Source organism: Podarcis muralis, chromosome 8 (genome assembly GCF_964188315.1).
Source record: "Podarcis muralis chromosome 8, rPodMur119.hap1.1, whole genome shotgun sequence".
Lineage (NCBI taxonomy): Eukaryota > Metazoa > Chordata > Lepidosauria > Squamata > Lacertidae > Podarcis > Podarcis muralis.
In genome coordinates this window covers 37379101-37393894 of record NC_135662.1, presented here as the reverse complement: position 1 = coordinate 37393894, position 14794 = coordinate 37379101, and the positions used below count along the sequence as shown (strand labels likewise).

The window sequence follows — 14794 nt, the reverse complement described above, 5'->3', positions numbered from 1 at the left end:
AACATTGTTTATACTTTTAGCAGAACCAGTTGAAGGAGCAAGATGGAAATTGGGGGGGGGGGATCTGTGCCAATAAACTCACATTTAAGATTGTCAGAAAATTTCATCCCTAGTGGGCACACAAGGTGAAGGGAGAGTCTCCACTGTAGATATCAGTGTGCAAGCAGACTGATACAGGTGCAAGGAGTCCACCAAACTTCCATTTGTGGCAGCCCTGAATATGAAACATCTCTGCTGAGAAGACCACATGGTTCCACCATCTTGGATGTCATTATAGCATCAGAGTATTTGCAGGTATTGTCAAATTATAGTACGGTATTTTTATTTACCTTGCTGAAGTTTAATGCTAAATTGTTTTTACGTCCTATTGCTTGGTTATATGGGACTATATTCTATGCTGCTGCTTTATCAACCTTATTGCTTGCTAATAATAATAATAATACAGTATTTATATCCTGCCCATCTGGCTGGGTATAAATAATAATAAAAAAATAAAAACATCAAGCATATTTTTCATGGATGGCAGCCTAAACATCTTTTAAATAAATAATCTGGGATTAAGCAGGTCTCTTCAACATTGTCCCTATTATTTTGTCTTTTATCTATCTATGAGCTGTTTATCACCCAGAAACAATCTATACTCTATGCTTTCAGTTCATATTCCCTACAGTTTAGTATCAATCAGGGCATTTTGAGGTATAAATAAAATATGAACAGCTTTGGCTAGGTGTAAACCAAGAAGCTCTTCAGACTATTCAAATGTAAGAGGCTTCAGACCTTTAATCAGAGAAGAGGAAAGATTTTCAAAAGCTTGTGAGCAAGAAGCCTACAGAGACACACAGCAAATGCTATGACAAATATCTATTGTGTTTGGATCCCACCCACCTACTCTCCCACACAAGATAATCTTGGAAATGTCTGTGAATCAAAGTATATCGTCTGCTACAGATTCATGAGCTCATTACGGCACTTGAAGTTGGGAAGCAAGATCAAGTGCAATGGAAAATATAAAAGGATATTTTTTAAAAAAAAAAATCTTTGTAGGCTAGTTTCACTGCTCTGACACTTAGCATATTCAGGTGAAATTACTCGTGTCTAAAACCCTGGAGAGCCACTTATAACCAGTGTACTATAGGCAATATTGAGCTAGATGGACCATTGCTCAGCTTCCTATATCCCTCCTTTTCATAATACTAGAATATATTTGGAGAGCCCTCTGGGAATTAGTAATGATGTGTATAAAATGAAAGCTGGTATGAACACAGACATCAAGCCCAAATTTGTGCAACTGCTGGATAGGCCTCATATCTTATGAACGAAAGTGTTGTTTGACTGTCTCCCTTTTCTGAACCTTCCAATTCAGGTAATGTGGGACATGTATCTGAAGCACTGCATGCTGCAGGGCTGTGCTGAAGTTCCATCTGCTGTTTCTGTACTACGGTATTATCAGAATTTTCTGTGCAATATGGGAATTCTTCAACATGAGCCTGAGATGCATGAATGGTGGTGCGAGGTCTAGGAACTTTGCCAAATCTGCGCCTGGGGCATGATCGTCTCCAGATGGCAAAGATGCTCATCTGAGAACATTTTTTGACAGCTTCTCCTTATCCACTTTTTTCAGAATGTGAACAGGCATGTTAGAAATGGCTCTGAGGTAGAATGTCGTACAGCACAGTCATATGCTTATAATGGTTTTTTAGAGTCTAAGCAGCTACAACAGCTAAGTTCATTCTGTAATAGTCAGCCATTTCAATTTTGCTGTGGTACGTTCCCCAAACCCCCAAGCTTCAGAGTATTTGGAGCCCCTGCTTAGAGGGCTTAGAACCACTGTTAGTCCCTGGTCTTTGACCTAGGTATCCCAGGTCAACATAGGGTGGGATGGAGGACAACTTCTCCCTGTAACAAACCATTAACCGTGCTCAAAATCTTCCGCTTCTGCTTCACTCTGCCCCCCCCCCTTCTCCATCTTTCTCTGTGGCTTATAGAAAAGAAACAATTCTTCTCCTGCTCTTCCAACACCACCCTCCCATGGTACACCTGGGTGTGATTCCATGCAACTGGCACAGGTGAGCAGTCTCAGTCTCCAACCTCATCACAATATGTTTTCTTACTGTAATGTGGCAGCATTTATTTGTATTTTGCAGCTTCATAACGTACCTATTTTCAGGTGCGGCCTCCTACATTATGACCAGGCAGAGGGGATCTGTGGCCCTCCGATCATCACTGACCATTGCCTCTGCTGACTGGGGCTGATGGGAGCTATAATGATCCTCGCTCCTGACAGATTTTGATTGTCTGTTAGCATCTGGGTATCTCTTTCATCATGTTTTCCAAGTCAAGTTTGCTCAATGTGAGTTTGTTCTCTGATTTCCATGATTTCTTGTGTACCAGGACCTCTACTTTGTACCTTGAATATTGGCCACCAAATTAGAAGACAGCACCTATCTTGTACATTTGTGCCTACAAATCAGACATAGTGATGCTCATTGGCAAACAGGTTATCCAGCAGCCTTGGAACAAGGGTGTGGTTCTGCAGAAGCAACAAGCAGTTAAAAACTTCTTTACCACATGCTGACATCTGCACTGGCTTTATGATTTCAAAGACTGTGAAGCCCTCTAATGAAGATGCAGCTTGCCTGCTGTGAGCTATAACAGAACATGACTGAATCTCACTTTTATGCCTTTATGTGCTCTTACTGAACAGTGAATTGGGGAATTTGCTAATAAATTGCTATTCCACTATTAATTCTCAGTACAATAGATATTGCGTGTTGAGTCCCACAGTGCCACCCCCAAAAATAACTCACACATCACACCTCAATTTTTGTTTAGGTTTTTGGCATAATTTTTGGCCACAACTTTATTCAATACAAAAAACGTGAGTGGTTGCTTAGGCATTGGTTATGACTATCTGTCCTTGCCCCCCAAGGACAGAGCTGGTCCTTCCGGACACCACCGGAAGCCAGCGTGGGAAACAAGTATTGGGTGAGAAATGAAGCTGGGGCACAGACCCACACCTCTCACCCTCATGTTCCGGTGGGGCTTGCACGGCCCAAGTCCGGCTCCACGGACAAGGACGAAAGAATGGCAAGCCCCTGGATTCCTTTAACGGAATTCCCTCTCACATCATTTGGAGGGGTAGGCACTTACCCCTCCAAGGACCAATTTAACCAATGCCTAACCGCCAACCTTACAAGTTGTGACGATTTGCTACGTAGTAGGCAAAAACCAAATGGCACCAGCCAATCAGCCAGATGGTAAAATTCCTACTAGGCCCCCGCACCAAGGCGGACGACCCCATGACAGGCAATAGCAAGGTCAAGCGAGGAGAGCAAAACAAAAAACCACCCTATAAAAGGGCGGGAGGGCGGGTGATCCGATGCAAAACGGCCAAGAGGCCGTCCCTTGTTTGTCCCCTATATTTAAAGCCTCTGACCCCACCTCCGAATTGGCAACAATCAAAAATCCCCAGCAACCCAATTAACCTCTTAAAGGCTGGGTATCACCAAATTTGCCTAATCATGGGAGGGTGGCCTGTTCCTCCAACCGCAACACGTGTTCTCTGCTAGGGAGAACACGCTTTGCGTGTTGAGTCCCACAGTGCCACCCCCAAAAATAACTCACACATCACACCTCAATTTTTGTTTAGGTTTTTGGCATAATTTTTGGCCACAACTTTATTCAATACAAAAAACGTGAGTGGTTGCTTAGGCATTGGTTATGACTATCTGTCCTTGCCCCCCAAGGACAGAGCTGGTCCTTCCGGACACCACCGGAAGCCAGCGTGGGAAACAAGTATTGGGTGAGAAATGAAGCTGGGGCACAGACCCACACCTCTCACCCTCATGTTCCGGTGGGGCTTGCACGGCCCAAGTCCGGCTCCACGGACAAGGACGAAAGAATGGCAAGCCCCTGGATTCCTTTAACGGAATTCCCTCTCACATCATTTGGAGGGGTAGGCACTTACCCCTCCAAGGACCAATTTAACCAATGCCTAACCGCCATAGAGCCCTCAGCTCCCGCCAAACCACTCACAGCCCCAACCAAGACCTTAGCTTGGCCACCACCGCACCTATCCAAACCTCATTCCCAGAGGCGGAAAGGTGCACGCCATCATCTCGGAAAAAGGATGGCTCCCGAGCAGCAATCTGAGGGTGAAAAATCACGTCCCCACCCAGCTCAACGACCTTTCGTGAAACGGCGGAGTTAATGCGTTTCCTTGCCCTCTCCGTGGCGACTGGGCAACGACTGCCCTGCCACACACGCCGTTGCAAAAGTTTCGACCAAAAAAGTTTTGCTGATGGCACCATTGCCCTCAGCGTCCCCAAGTCATTCAAAATTGCAGCACGCAAATAAAAACAGTCCATAGAGACCAGGTCGTTCTCTCCCAGTTGTATCACAATGGCTGATGGCGGCCCTTCCAGCAGCAACTGCCTCCGGATCAGCGGCAGAAGCTCCGACCAGCGCATCCCTCGCCTGGACAGCCAAGACAACCGAATATGCGGTGGAAGGCCAAGACCTGGACCCACTCCCGACCGTCGTGCTGCAACTCCGGCCCAATGGACGATGCTGTGCCCCACCATCCAGATGCGGACAGCCTCTGTACCTAAAGTAAATAAACAACAATGTAAAACCCTTTCAACGAACATAACCTCTGAACGCCTCTGATTTCCAGCGGCCCAAATCCTTTATTCTGGCGGCTGACAAGCCCCAGTGAGCTGCCATCGTGGCAGCCCCAATCCTAAATGAATGGGGAGCATAGTCACCAGCTGTGCCCCCACCAGCCGAAATCGCCTTCCGCATCACCATCGTAAATTGGTGCCTTGACAGGGGCGACCCATCCTCATGCTTAAGCAGAGGCCCATCCCCGCGGGTGCGTACCGCCAGGTACTTACTGAGATCTTTTACAGGGCAAGGGCCCCCTTCACCCGTAGCCGGGAGGCGAATGATGGCACCCTTACCCCTCTGATCCGTTTTCGAATGCCTAATCTTAATCCTCAATTCAGCTGGGGATAACTGCACATCCTGAAACAAAAGGCCCCTGGAACGACCGTCCCCGAGATCTTCCACCACTATTTCACCCACTCTTAATGCACCAAAAAAGGCCATAGAGAAGGCGGCAGAGAACAGGCGAGCCTCATACCTCGACCAACACACCACCCGCAGCTTTTTGCGCATTCTACACAGCATGTCAAATGATATGGGGTGTCGGTTGGCTGGTCGGGAAGGACAAAGTCTACTCCATCCTTCAAGGGCCTTGCGAACAATAAACTTCGCACAAGGATCCTTATCAAAGAATACTTTACAGAAAAATGATATGGCAGCTGCTTGCACTCTAATCGTCTTAGCTGCCCGCCCCAATTGAAATAAGTGTGACAAATATCTTAAAACCTGCGAAGAAGTGGGAGGGATCCCCCTCATCTCGCTGGCAGACTGCCGCATAAATGCTAAAAAATCCTCCCAGACCTTTGTGTATGATCTTAGGGTAGAGGGGGAAACCGATGCCGCTACTCCCTGTAAAACTAATTGCTGCCAAGGTTCCAGAGATGTTCCGGGAAATATTCCGGACGTATCCGCGCCTCTGGAACCAGGAGTCTGAACCGCTCCATCTGAAAACGGGACAGAGCATCAGCAATTTCATTAGACACCCCAGGAATAAAACGAGCTGAAAAAACTATATTATAACGTAAACAGTGCAACACAAAACCCCGCAAAAGGGCCGACACACGGGGGGAGCGTGACGACAGCTTGGCCAGCACTGTCACCAACGCCTGGTTATCGGTCCAGAAGCAGACCCGACGGTTCCTGAACTCTTCAACCCACAAATGCACTGCCACTGCAATGGGAAAAAACTCGAGAAAAGTTAGGTCCCGCGTAATCTTTCCTCCCCGCCATTCAGTCGGCCAACGTTTTGCGCACCAACGGCCGTTCCAATACAGCCCAAAACCTAGCGAACCCGCAGCATCTGATTGCACTTGGAAGTCATTATGCAAGTTCAAAGTGTCTTGCCATAGTGACACCCCATTGAATTCCTCCAGGAATTCCAACCACATGGCAAGATCGGCCCTCACCTCCCTGGAGAGGCGCACCCGATGATGCGGGGCCTTCAACCCAGATGTGAGCCGAGCCAGGCGCGAACAGAAGGGGCGCCCAGGGGCCACCACTCTGCAGGCGAAATTCAAATGACCCAAAAGCGACTGCAGCTGCTTAAGAGACACTTTTTTCAGAGGAAGCAATTCCTCTATAACCTTCCTCAAAACTACTAGCTTGTCCCCCGGTAAACTAGAAGTCTGAGCAACCGTATCCAGGAGGATACCCAGGTAAGTAAGCTGGGTCGAAGGACCCTCAGTCTTGTCTGCGGCCAGCGGAACCCCCAGTTCCTGCGTAAGGTCAGCAAAAGCCCTCAGGAGCGCCAAGCAATCACCGGTATCACCAGCCGAGGCCAATAAAAAATCATCGAGATAATGAGTGACCCCGCCCAATCCGGTTTTGGATTTGAGGGCCCACTCCAAAAAAGTACTAAAGGATTCAAAAGCGGCACATGCTATTGAACAGCCCATAGGCATTGCTTTATCAAAATAATAATTGCCCTCAAACTGAAAACCTAACAACCAAAAATCCTCTGGATGAATCGGCAAAAGGCGAAAGGCAGATTCAATATCGCATTTTGCCAGTAAAGCCGCATGGCCAAATCTCCGAATCATCTTGATCGCCTGATCAAGAGACGCATACTTCACCGAGCAAAGCTCTGGAGGGATGACGTCATTAACCGACGTACCCTTGGGATGAGACAAATTATGAATTAAACGAAATTCACCTGGGGCCTTTTTTGGCACAATACCCAATGGGGATACATGCAAATTATGAAAGGGGGGAGTGCCAAAAGGACCCGCCATACGCTGCATGGCCACCTCCTTTGCAATCTTCTTACGAGCAACGTGAGGTAACTCACGAACCGATTTTTGGTTAGTAGGCTTCCGTGCCACTGGAGACATGGCCACCGGAATCCGAAAACCAAACGAAAAACCATCACTCAAATAACCTGCCTTATCCTTATCAGGGTAAGATTGCAGCCAAATTTTCAAAACCTGCAGGCGAATAGGTGTATAAGCCAAGGAGGTCAACAAACTATTTTCCTGTTCCTGAGGTTGACAGGGGGGGGGCTGGCTTGGGGGTTTGCTGAGAAACCCCTTTTCCCCCACGAAAGGGCCGCCTACCAGTAAAACAAGAGGAAGCAGGGTGCAAACCATTGCACTTGTCGCACATGTGGGCAAACTTGCACCCCTGGCGCTGACAGGAGCCCTTATTAAAATCCCAGCATAACAGGCGGCGGCCGGTCTTAAAGGCCCCTGACCTAGCCTTCAGTTGCTCCGGCACTTTTTTATCAATAAGTGGGGCCACGTGAGTGGTCCACACATCGAGATCCTTACGATCCCAACGGGCCGAAGGAATCCTCGCTGCACGTCGCCTGAAATTCTCATCATATTTTATCGCAGCTTTTTCACCAGCTTTTGTGAAAGCTGAACGAACAATGGATAAGTAAACCATCAAATGAAGAGATCTCCGCGGATAAGCCGCCATAACCACTCCAGCGAAGACCTGGAAACAATCGAGCCAGCGCTCAAAAGTCCTATCTGCAGTGGCGGCACCAGGACGCCTCCTGAAAGAGTTCCCCTTCTCCTGGTCTTCGGAAGGTGGGGCCAGCTTAAACATGTCTACATAACGGCCATTCAGAATCCTAGAGCGTAGTTTAGTCGCCAGATGCAAACCTGGGATGACGTCCCTGGCAGAATTGGTAGAGGCCTTAACATCTGGTACCAATACGCCATCCCTACACTCTTGTACGGCACCATATTTTGCCCGGTGCGTGTTAGACCTACGATCCCAAGCCCACTTCGGGAGCCCCGAAGCCGCTTCTCCAAAACCCCAATAAAGCTCCATGGAATTACCTGCCTCATCATCAGAACTGGAAGATGACGTACCGGTATAAGAGGAAGAAGAATCATCCCTCCTCCGCTTTGCACGCCTCCGCGAAGATCTCCTGCGGTGACGCTTTCCGCCCGAAGACTTCCTGGCAGGAACAGGTAAGCTGTCTTCGATAGAAGAGTCAGAATCACGGGTTGGCTGCGAGGGACCTGGTACTGGCTGCGGAGAAACAACACGTGAGAGACCAGAACTCGATGGCGTATCTGCTGAATGCCGAGCAGGGGTACCCCGTCGGGTGGAGGAAGCCGAAGGGGCCCTTCTCCCTGATGCCCTCCTGGTAGATCGACCTGCCCTTCGGGAATGACCCTGAACCAAAGGTAAGTCAGAAGACTGGGTAGACTGGGGTTCCCCCAGCAAACCCCCAGAGCATGACCCCTCTCTCCCATCTTCGCTAGATGACGGTGAGACCGGATAAGGCACCACTGCTGAACGACGCGACCTTGGAGGCTCGGCCGGCCGTGTGGTACAACGTTGAAGAAAACCGTCCATATCAGCCGCGAAGCGAGACAAAGCGGCTGGATCGCCGGCCATGCTCTCCACCAGGGATTGCACCCGCCCCACCGGTGGGCTTAAGTTGGGTGAACGAAGCGCCTGGGATGGGCCTCTAATAGGCCGCTTTGCAGTGACGGATGAGCCGGAACGGGCAGCAGCTTTCTTGGGAGCCATACCTACTGAAATGAAAATAATCAAAATTAAACCAAATGCGACAAGGCGGTGGCGTCAAAACTGGATGACCACCAGTAACGAATCGGCCCAATACCAGCCCGGCCGCTGGCCACCAAAGCGCCGCTGCCTCCCAGATGGACCTACTATGGATGGCAATGAAAATTGAATTATTATAATAAAGTCCTTCCAAATAAATAAATCTCAGAATATAACCACAGCAACTAAATTAGGGGGGGGAAAAAAAAAAAAAAAAAACTGACAACCTATTTATCTATCTATCTATCTATCTATCTATCTATCTATCTATATGTTTTACAATTATTTATTTATTTCAAATTATTATTATTTATTTTATTTAATTTACTATATTTATGTTCTATTTTTTAGATGCACTTCCTCAGACTGGCCAGCGGGGGTCGCCCGACCGCTCGCTTCAGTCAGGGAGAGGTGCAGTAGCCAAATGAGCCACTGGGGGGAGCCCAGGCGTTCAACCTGCTGCAACACCCAGAAAGGCCACTAGAGGGCCGGCAGGCGAACCACCCCCGCAGGCAGCTCCTTCTAACAAAGGAGGTTTGCCAACGAAAATTAAATTAAAATAAAATTAACGGGCGCACTAGGCCCGTGGGCCCAAAGGGAAGAGGCCGCAGCTCCCGCCGGCCTCTCCGAACGACCTAGCCCCCCAAGCGCCGCAACCAGCCGGGAGATGAGGCCAGCCGCGGCCCCGCCGACGCTCCTAGAACGGCCACCAAATGCACACGCTACCGCGCTGCACAGCCGCAGCCGGGGCGAACGGCGCCTCTCGACGCGCCTCGGCCCTGCTCCCACCAACCAGCGGGGAAATGTCCCCCCCGAGGAGCGGCCGCAGCCGAGGCCCCAGAAAGCGCCGGGACCCAAAAAATTCGCCGCTCCACGACAACGGAGCTACAGGTACGCGGGGCGGCGGTGAGGATAGGGGCGGCCTGCAAGGCCCAAGCCTAGCCCCCTCCGGTGGGCGCTTGAAGGCCCTCAATAACCCAACCGGGCGTTAGGCCCCAGGCCCAAGGCCGCGACGGCAGGGGAGCCTCGCGACCGCGGGGTTACCACTGGTCCCTGCGCGTCAAGGACGCTCGGCCTTGCGACCACCGCGCCGGAGGGCCTCTCCCACGAACAGCCTCCCACGCGACAGACGCCCTCCCGGAGAACGTCCGGGGACCCGGCCAGCGGCCTGCAGCCGCCCGACGCAGCAGCGGGCCTCAAAGAGCAAGGGGAGCGGAGCCTCCCCCGGGGCTGGGGGGGGGAACCCACCCTCGGAGCCCAGGCCCCCTGCTAAAACTCCTCACTTTTTTCTCTTTTGGCAATTAGGGGGGGGGGGGTGAAGGAAAATTAAAACTCCAGGGAGGGAACGTTTTAGGTGAAGGTAGGGGTGGGGTGGGGGGGGGGTAACAGGCAGAAAGAGGGAATACAAGGGAGGACTAGAAAAGAGAAAACCTATAAAGAAATCTAGTTAAGTTCAAGCCAAGGGAAACCGAAAGTAGAAGCAAATAGCAAGCAATATACAACCGTCCACCAATGCTCCTTGATCCGATGCAAAACGGCCAAGAGGCCGTCCCTTGTTTGTCCCCTATATTTAAAGCCTCTGACCCCACCTCCGAATTGGCAACAATCAAAAATCCCCAGCAACCCAATTAACCTCTTAAAGGCTGGGTATCACCAAATTTGCCTAATCATGGGAGGGTGGCCTGTTCCTCCAACCGCAACACGTGTTCTCTGCTAGGGAGAACACGCTTTATCAGCCTACATCACCATTCCTGAGGCTTCCCAGGTTCACTCATTTTTCATCCTGGCAATACATCTGCAAATTACAATTGGCACTACAACATTATATGCTGTTGTCAGTCTCTGAAGAGAAGCTGCTCACTTTAACTGCTAAAGCTCAAAAGCACAGATGCTGCATAGCCTTTATAATTACTTCCCCATCTGCAATGTCTGTTAAAGGACCATATTTAATTCCCTTCCTCCAAGGAAAGACTTCAGTGAACGGCTTAGATTGAACATTATGCTTAGGGCTCCAGCTACATCAGGAGTCCCTAATGTTCTCTATGTACATTCTTTGGCAAGCACATGTGCTTGTCCTGACCCATGGGCCGGACTTATTTTATAATAAAATAAAATTTATTTTCCCTTGTTTATTTTCCCTGTTTATTTTCCCCAATCCATAATATTTTCCCCATTCACCATGTAATAAATCAGAACCAACAAACCTTTGCTTGGACTACTAGCTAGATGTTAACTGCACTCACATAGCTAGTATCAGAAACATATCCTTATTAACATCTCGTGACACAAAATACATGGCATCCAGGTGAACATTCACTGGTTCTGTGATAGCGAGGAATCATGTTAAATCACTGAATGAAACCAATACTGAATGAAACCTGGGTGGTAATTGTGATCCTACTCTGTCTGTATACTGAGAAATGTCCAATGTCACATGAGCAGACTTCTGCTGGCCCAACATAGTGGCAACACAGATGCCTGTGGGAAACCCACAAGCCAGAACCCAATCACAGGAGCACTGTCCTCTCCTGTGATCCACATCAAGGTATTCAGGTATTCAGAAGTATGCTGCCTTTAGCCCTAGATAATCTTATTCTCTGGGAATTTAAAGCCATCTTAGTTGGTGGCCACCACTACCTCCTGTGAAGCAAGTTCCATCATTTATCTAAGTGCTGAGTGAACAAGTGTCTGTCCCAAATCTCACATTCAGCTTCACTGGAGGTCCATAAGTTCTAGTTCTATGAGAGAGGGAGAACAGCTTTTTTCTGTCTATATTTTCTATCTACTTCAGGGGTAGGCAACCTAAGGCCCAGGGGCCAGATGTGGCCCAATCGCCTTATCAATCCAGCCTGCGGATGGTCCGGGAATCAGAATGTTTTTACAGGAGTAGAATTTGTGCTTTTATTTAAAATGCATCTCTGGGTTATTTGTGGGGCATAGGAATTCATTCACTCCCCCCCCTTCAAAATATAGTCCAGCCCACCACATGGTCTGAGGGGCGGTGGACCGGCCCACGGCTGAAAAAGGTTGCTGACTCCTGATCTACTTCCTCCATGCTCTGCATAATTTTATAAACTTCTATTACCTAACCTCTTAATCACCTTCTAAATGAAAAAAGTCACAAATACGATAACCTTCCCTCAAAGGAGTGTCGCTCCACCCCCATAATAATTCTGGCTGCCCTTTTCTGAACCTTCTCCAACTCTACAATATACTTTCAAGGTGAGATTATATTCCAAATGTTGCTCACCATAGATTTGTATGATAGCATTATGATATTGGAAGCTTTATTTTTACCTGCTTTCCCAGTGATCACTGGTATGGAATTTTCCTTTTCGACAGCTGCCACATACGGAGTCAATATTTCCACCAAGCTATCTGCTATGACTACAAGGTTTCTTTTCTGATCATTCACCACCAGCTTAGACCCCATGAGTGTATATGTGAAATTAACATTTCACATCACTTGACATTTGGTTACACTGAACTGCAATTGCCTTTTAACCACATATTCATTCAGTTTGGGGAGTTCTTTTTGGAGCTCTTTGCAATCTCTTTCTGTTTTAGTGACCTTGAACAATCCTGTAACAACTGTGAACAATTCATCTCTGCATCATGTAAGTGACTCATGATCATCCGACACAATAATGGATTGTCAACAGGGGTGCAACTGTGGGATGATGATGGGAAGTGTGTATTATGTGATGCTTTGGTGTTTACAACACTGAATGCTTTTGTGCACACAACAGCACTATAGTACAGAAACAGACTCTGTGTTTGTATGTAACACAGCCACAGCAAGGAACTAAGAATTCAACAAGTTTGTAAGACAGACTATGGCTGATAAATCACTTGAGACTGACTAAATGAAGAGAGGCTACATGGTGAACTACTCTAACGGGAAACATAGGGAGAAACAATCAGAACAAACAAGCAACACTAAGGCTCAAAATAGAAGCAGCATCTAGAGTAAATCAGTAACATAAAGAGCTGAACTTAGTCCTGGTGTAACAACAGCTTTGTAACTACAATAGCAACCCTCCATCCATTCCTTTACTCTTGAACCAGACAAATTAATTATCATTTAATCCAATATGTGTTTTTGTTGCTACCACTCCGTTACTCCTTATACTCTGTCACTAATAATGAATTCAACCTCATTCTGCAGGCTGCAAACAGGATGTTCCATGATAGCATTATCACTTGGAAGTCCTTTCAAGTTACTAAAACTTGCAGGCACTTGCAACCACCAGTTTTGTCCCAGCTATATTTAGTGTGTTCTGTGACTGGTCTTCCAAAAAAGGAGGGGGAAATGAAGTCAATCATATCCCTTCTACTTGTCCCACTTATAATTAGCATCATACACTTGAAAGCATTGACACAGGACAGTGTATTGGATGAATGGACCACGTGCTCAAGAACAGAAATGCAGACCACAGAAGGAAAAATGAGTGTCCCAGTTTTATCCAACAATGCAGTCACTGCAAGTACATCCTAGAATCATGGCTTCCAACGCTGACAAACTTTCTGTGCTTTGAAGGGGATTCCAAGTAATAATGTTATAATAGGATATCCTGTTTGCAACCTGTAGGCTAAGTTCTGTGAGTTTTAGTGAGTTGATAAGCCAAAAGAACTATGCCAACAAAGATTCACTACAATAATCTTTACCCAAAAGTTTTGTAGAGTAATAAGTCTTCCCATTAATCTACTGGTACAACAGGGGACCTTCAGTAGAAGGTCAGCTCCTCCAATCTTCAGGTGGAAATAAGATGTGGACCTTTTCCCAGTCAGGGCAAGGCTTTACAATGGAACAGGTGGGTCATCCTGGAATCAACCAATCAGCCCGTCCTTTTTGAAAGCCGAAATGTCACAAATGGAGCTGATTGTGTAAGATTGTTCTTGCTTAGAGATACCCCTCTGCCAGCTGTTCATTTTATACTATTTTCAGCAAATCAGGTTTACAGAGATGCAATCCGCTTCATATGCTATCCTGCAATATGGAGGTCACTGCAGGCAACGTAGTGATGTCAGCATATGAATCCAGAGTTCAGCAAAACAATAGACAAATCTTAATCATGGCATATACAAAAATTCAGTGACATGTGACCATTATATTTAGATCACGGACAATGTCTTATACCACTTCTACCCCCTAAATGACGTCTTGCTTCATTTCCTCATTGACTGTGTTGCTTGGGCTCTCTCTTTTCATGCTCATGTCAAGTGACCCACTGCTACTGTCATCCATGGTTGTCTATATCTCATCACATCAGCTGGGGTTTGTCCCTCCCCATGCAAGCCCTGATCCAATGAACAAGGCATTTTGCCACGTTGTGTGGACAAATAGCATTTGCTGGACACAACATGACAACCTTATAGAAGGGGTGAGGTACCTATAGGTACCTCCAGGTGCTCTTTTATTCCTCCCATCAGTCCAAAACGGCATGGCCAATATTAAGAGGTGAGTCCAACAACATCTGGGGAGCTACAGATTCCCACTTCCTGCTTTACAGCCTGATCTTTGTAAACCAAACTTTTGGCTTCTGTAAAGGCCTAGATCTGCAGATCAATATAATACCAGATGGAGTTCCTGCTTCTAGCTGTAACCTGCAGTTGCAATAGTAATTTAATGGGCTTCCCAGCCCGCTATTGTTTTTAACTGAAAGACTGAGGAATGAGGAGTGGGAAACACTTCAGTGCTTTGCAACATATTGAGACCAGTTGATTAAGTGTTTGATTAAATCCTTCTTGACTGAGCTGTTTAAAGTTGTACTGGAATGAATCCTGTTCTCTAGACTAGGGGTAGGGGTGTGTGGGTGTGTGGGTGGGGGGTGTCTTTGTTACTGACAGTAAAGCTCAGGACTTTGTTATTAATTTTGTTAAAAGTAGCTAGGAATATCACATTAGTCAACTGCAGTTAAAGGTAAAGGTAAAGGTACCCCTGCCCGTACGGGCCAGTCTTGACAGACTCTAGGGTTGTGCGCCCATCTCACTCAAGAGGCCGGGGGCCAGCGCTGTCCGGAGACACTTCCGGGTCACGTGGCCAGCGTGACATCGCTGCTCTGGCAAGCCAGAGCCGCACATGGAAACACCGCTTACCTTCCCG

The 14794-nt window shown here is 47.5% G+C and overlaps 1 protein-coding gene across 1 annotated transcript; it reads right to left on the bottom strand.

The window, feature by feature from the left end:
- Positions 1-3639: 3639 nt before the first annotated feature.
- Positions 3640-8559, bottom strand: LOC144328799 (uncharacterized). The gene is made up of 2 exons (XM_077933640.1): positions 7983-8559; positions 3640-4606 (listed from the first exon to the last, which is right to left on the bottom strand). Exons 1-2 carry the CDS (start codon positions 8515-8517, stop codon positions 4032-4034), a joined length of 1110 nt encoding a protein of 369 aa, XP_077789766.1. The 5' UTR covers positions 8518-8559; the 3' UTR covers positions 3640-4031.
- Between the last annotated feature and the right edge of the window lie 6235 nt (positions 8560-14794).

Coding starts and splice junctions, on each gene's coding strand:
- LOC144328799 (XM_077933640.1), bottom strand. CDS start 8,517: ATGGCCGGCGATCCAGCCGCTTTGTCTCGCTTCGCGGCTGATATGGAC. Junction 4,607..7,982: donor TTCTTCTTCCTCTTATACCG/GTACGTCATCTT, acceptor TATTTACTTTAG/GTACAGAGGCTGTCCGCATC.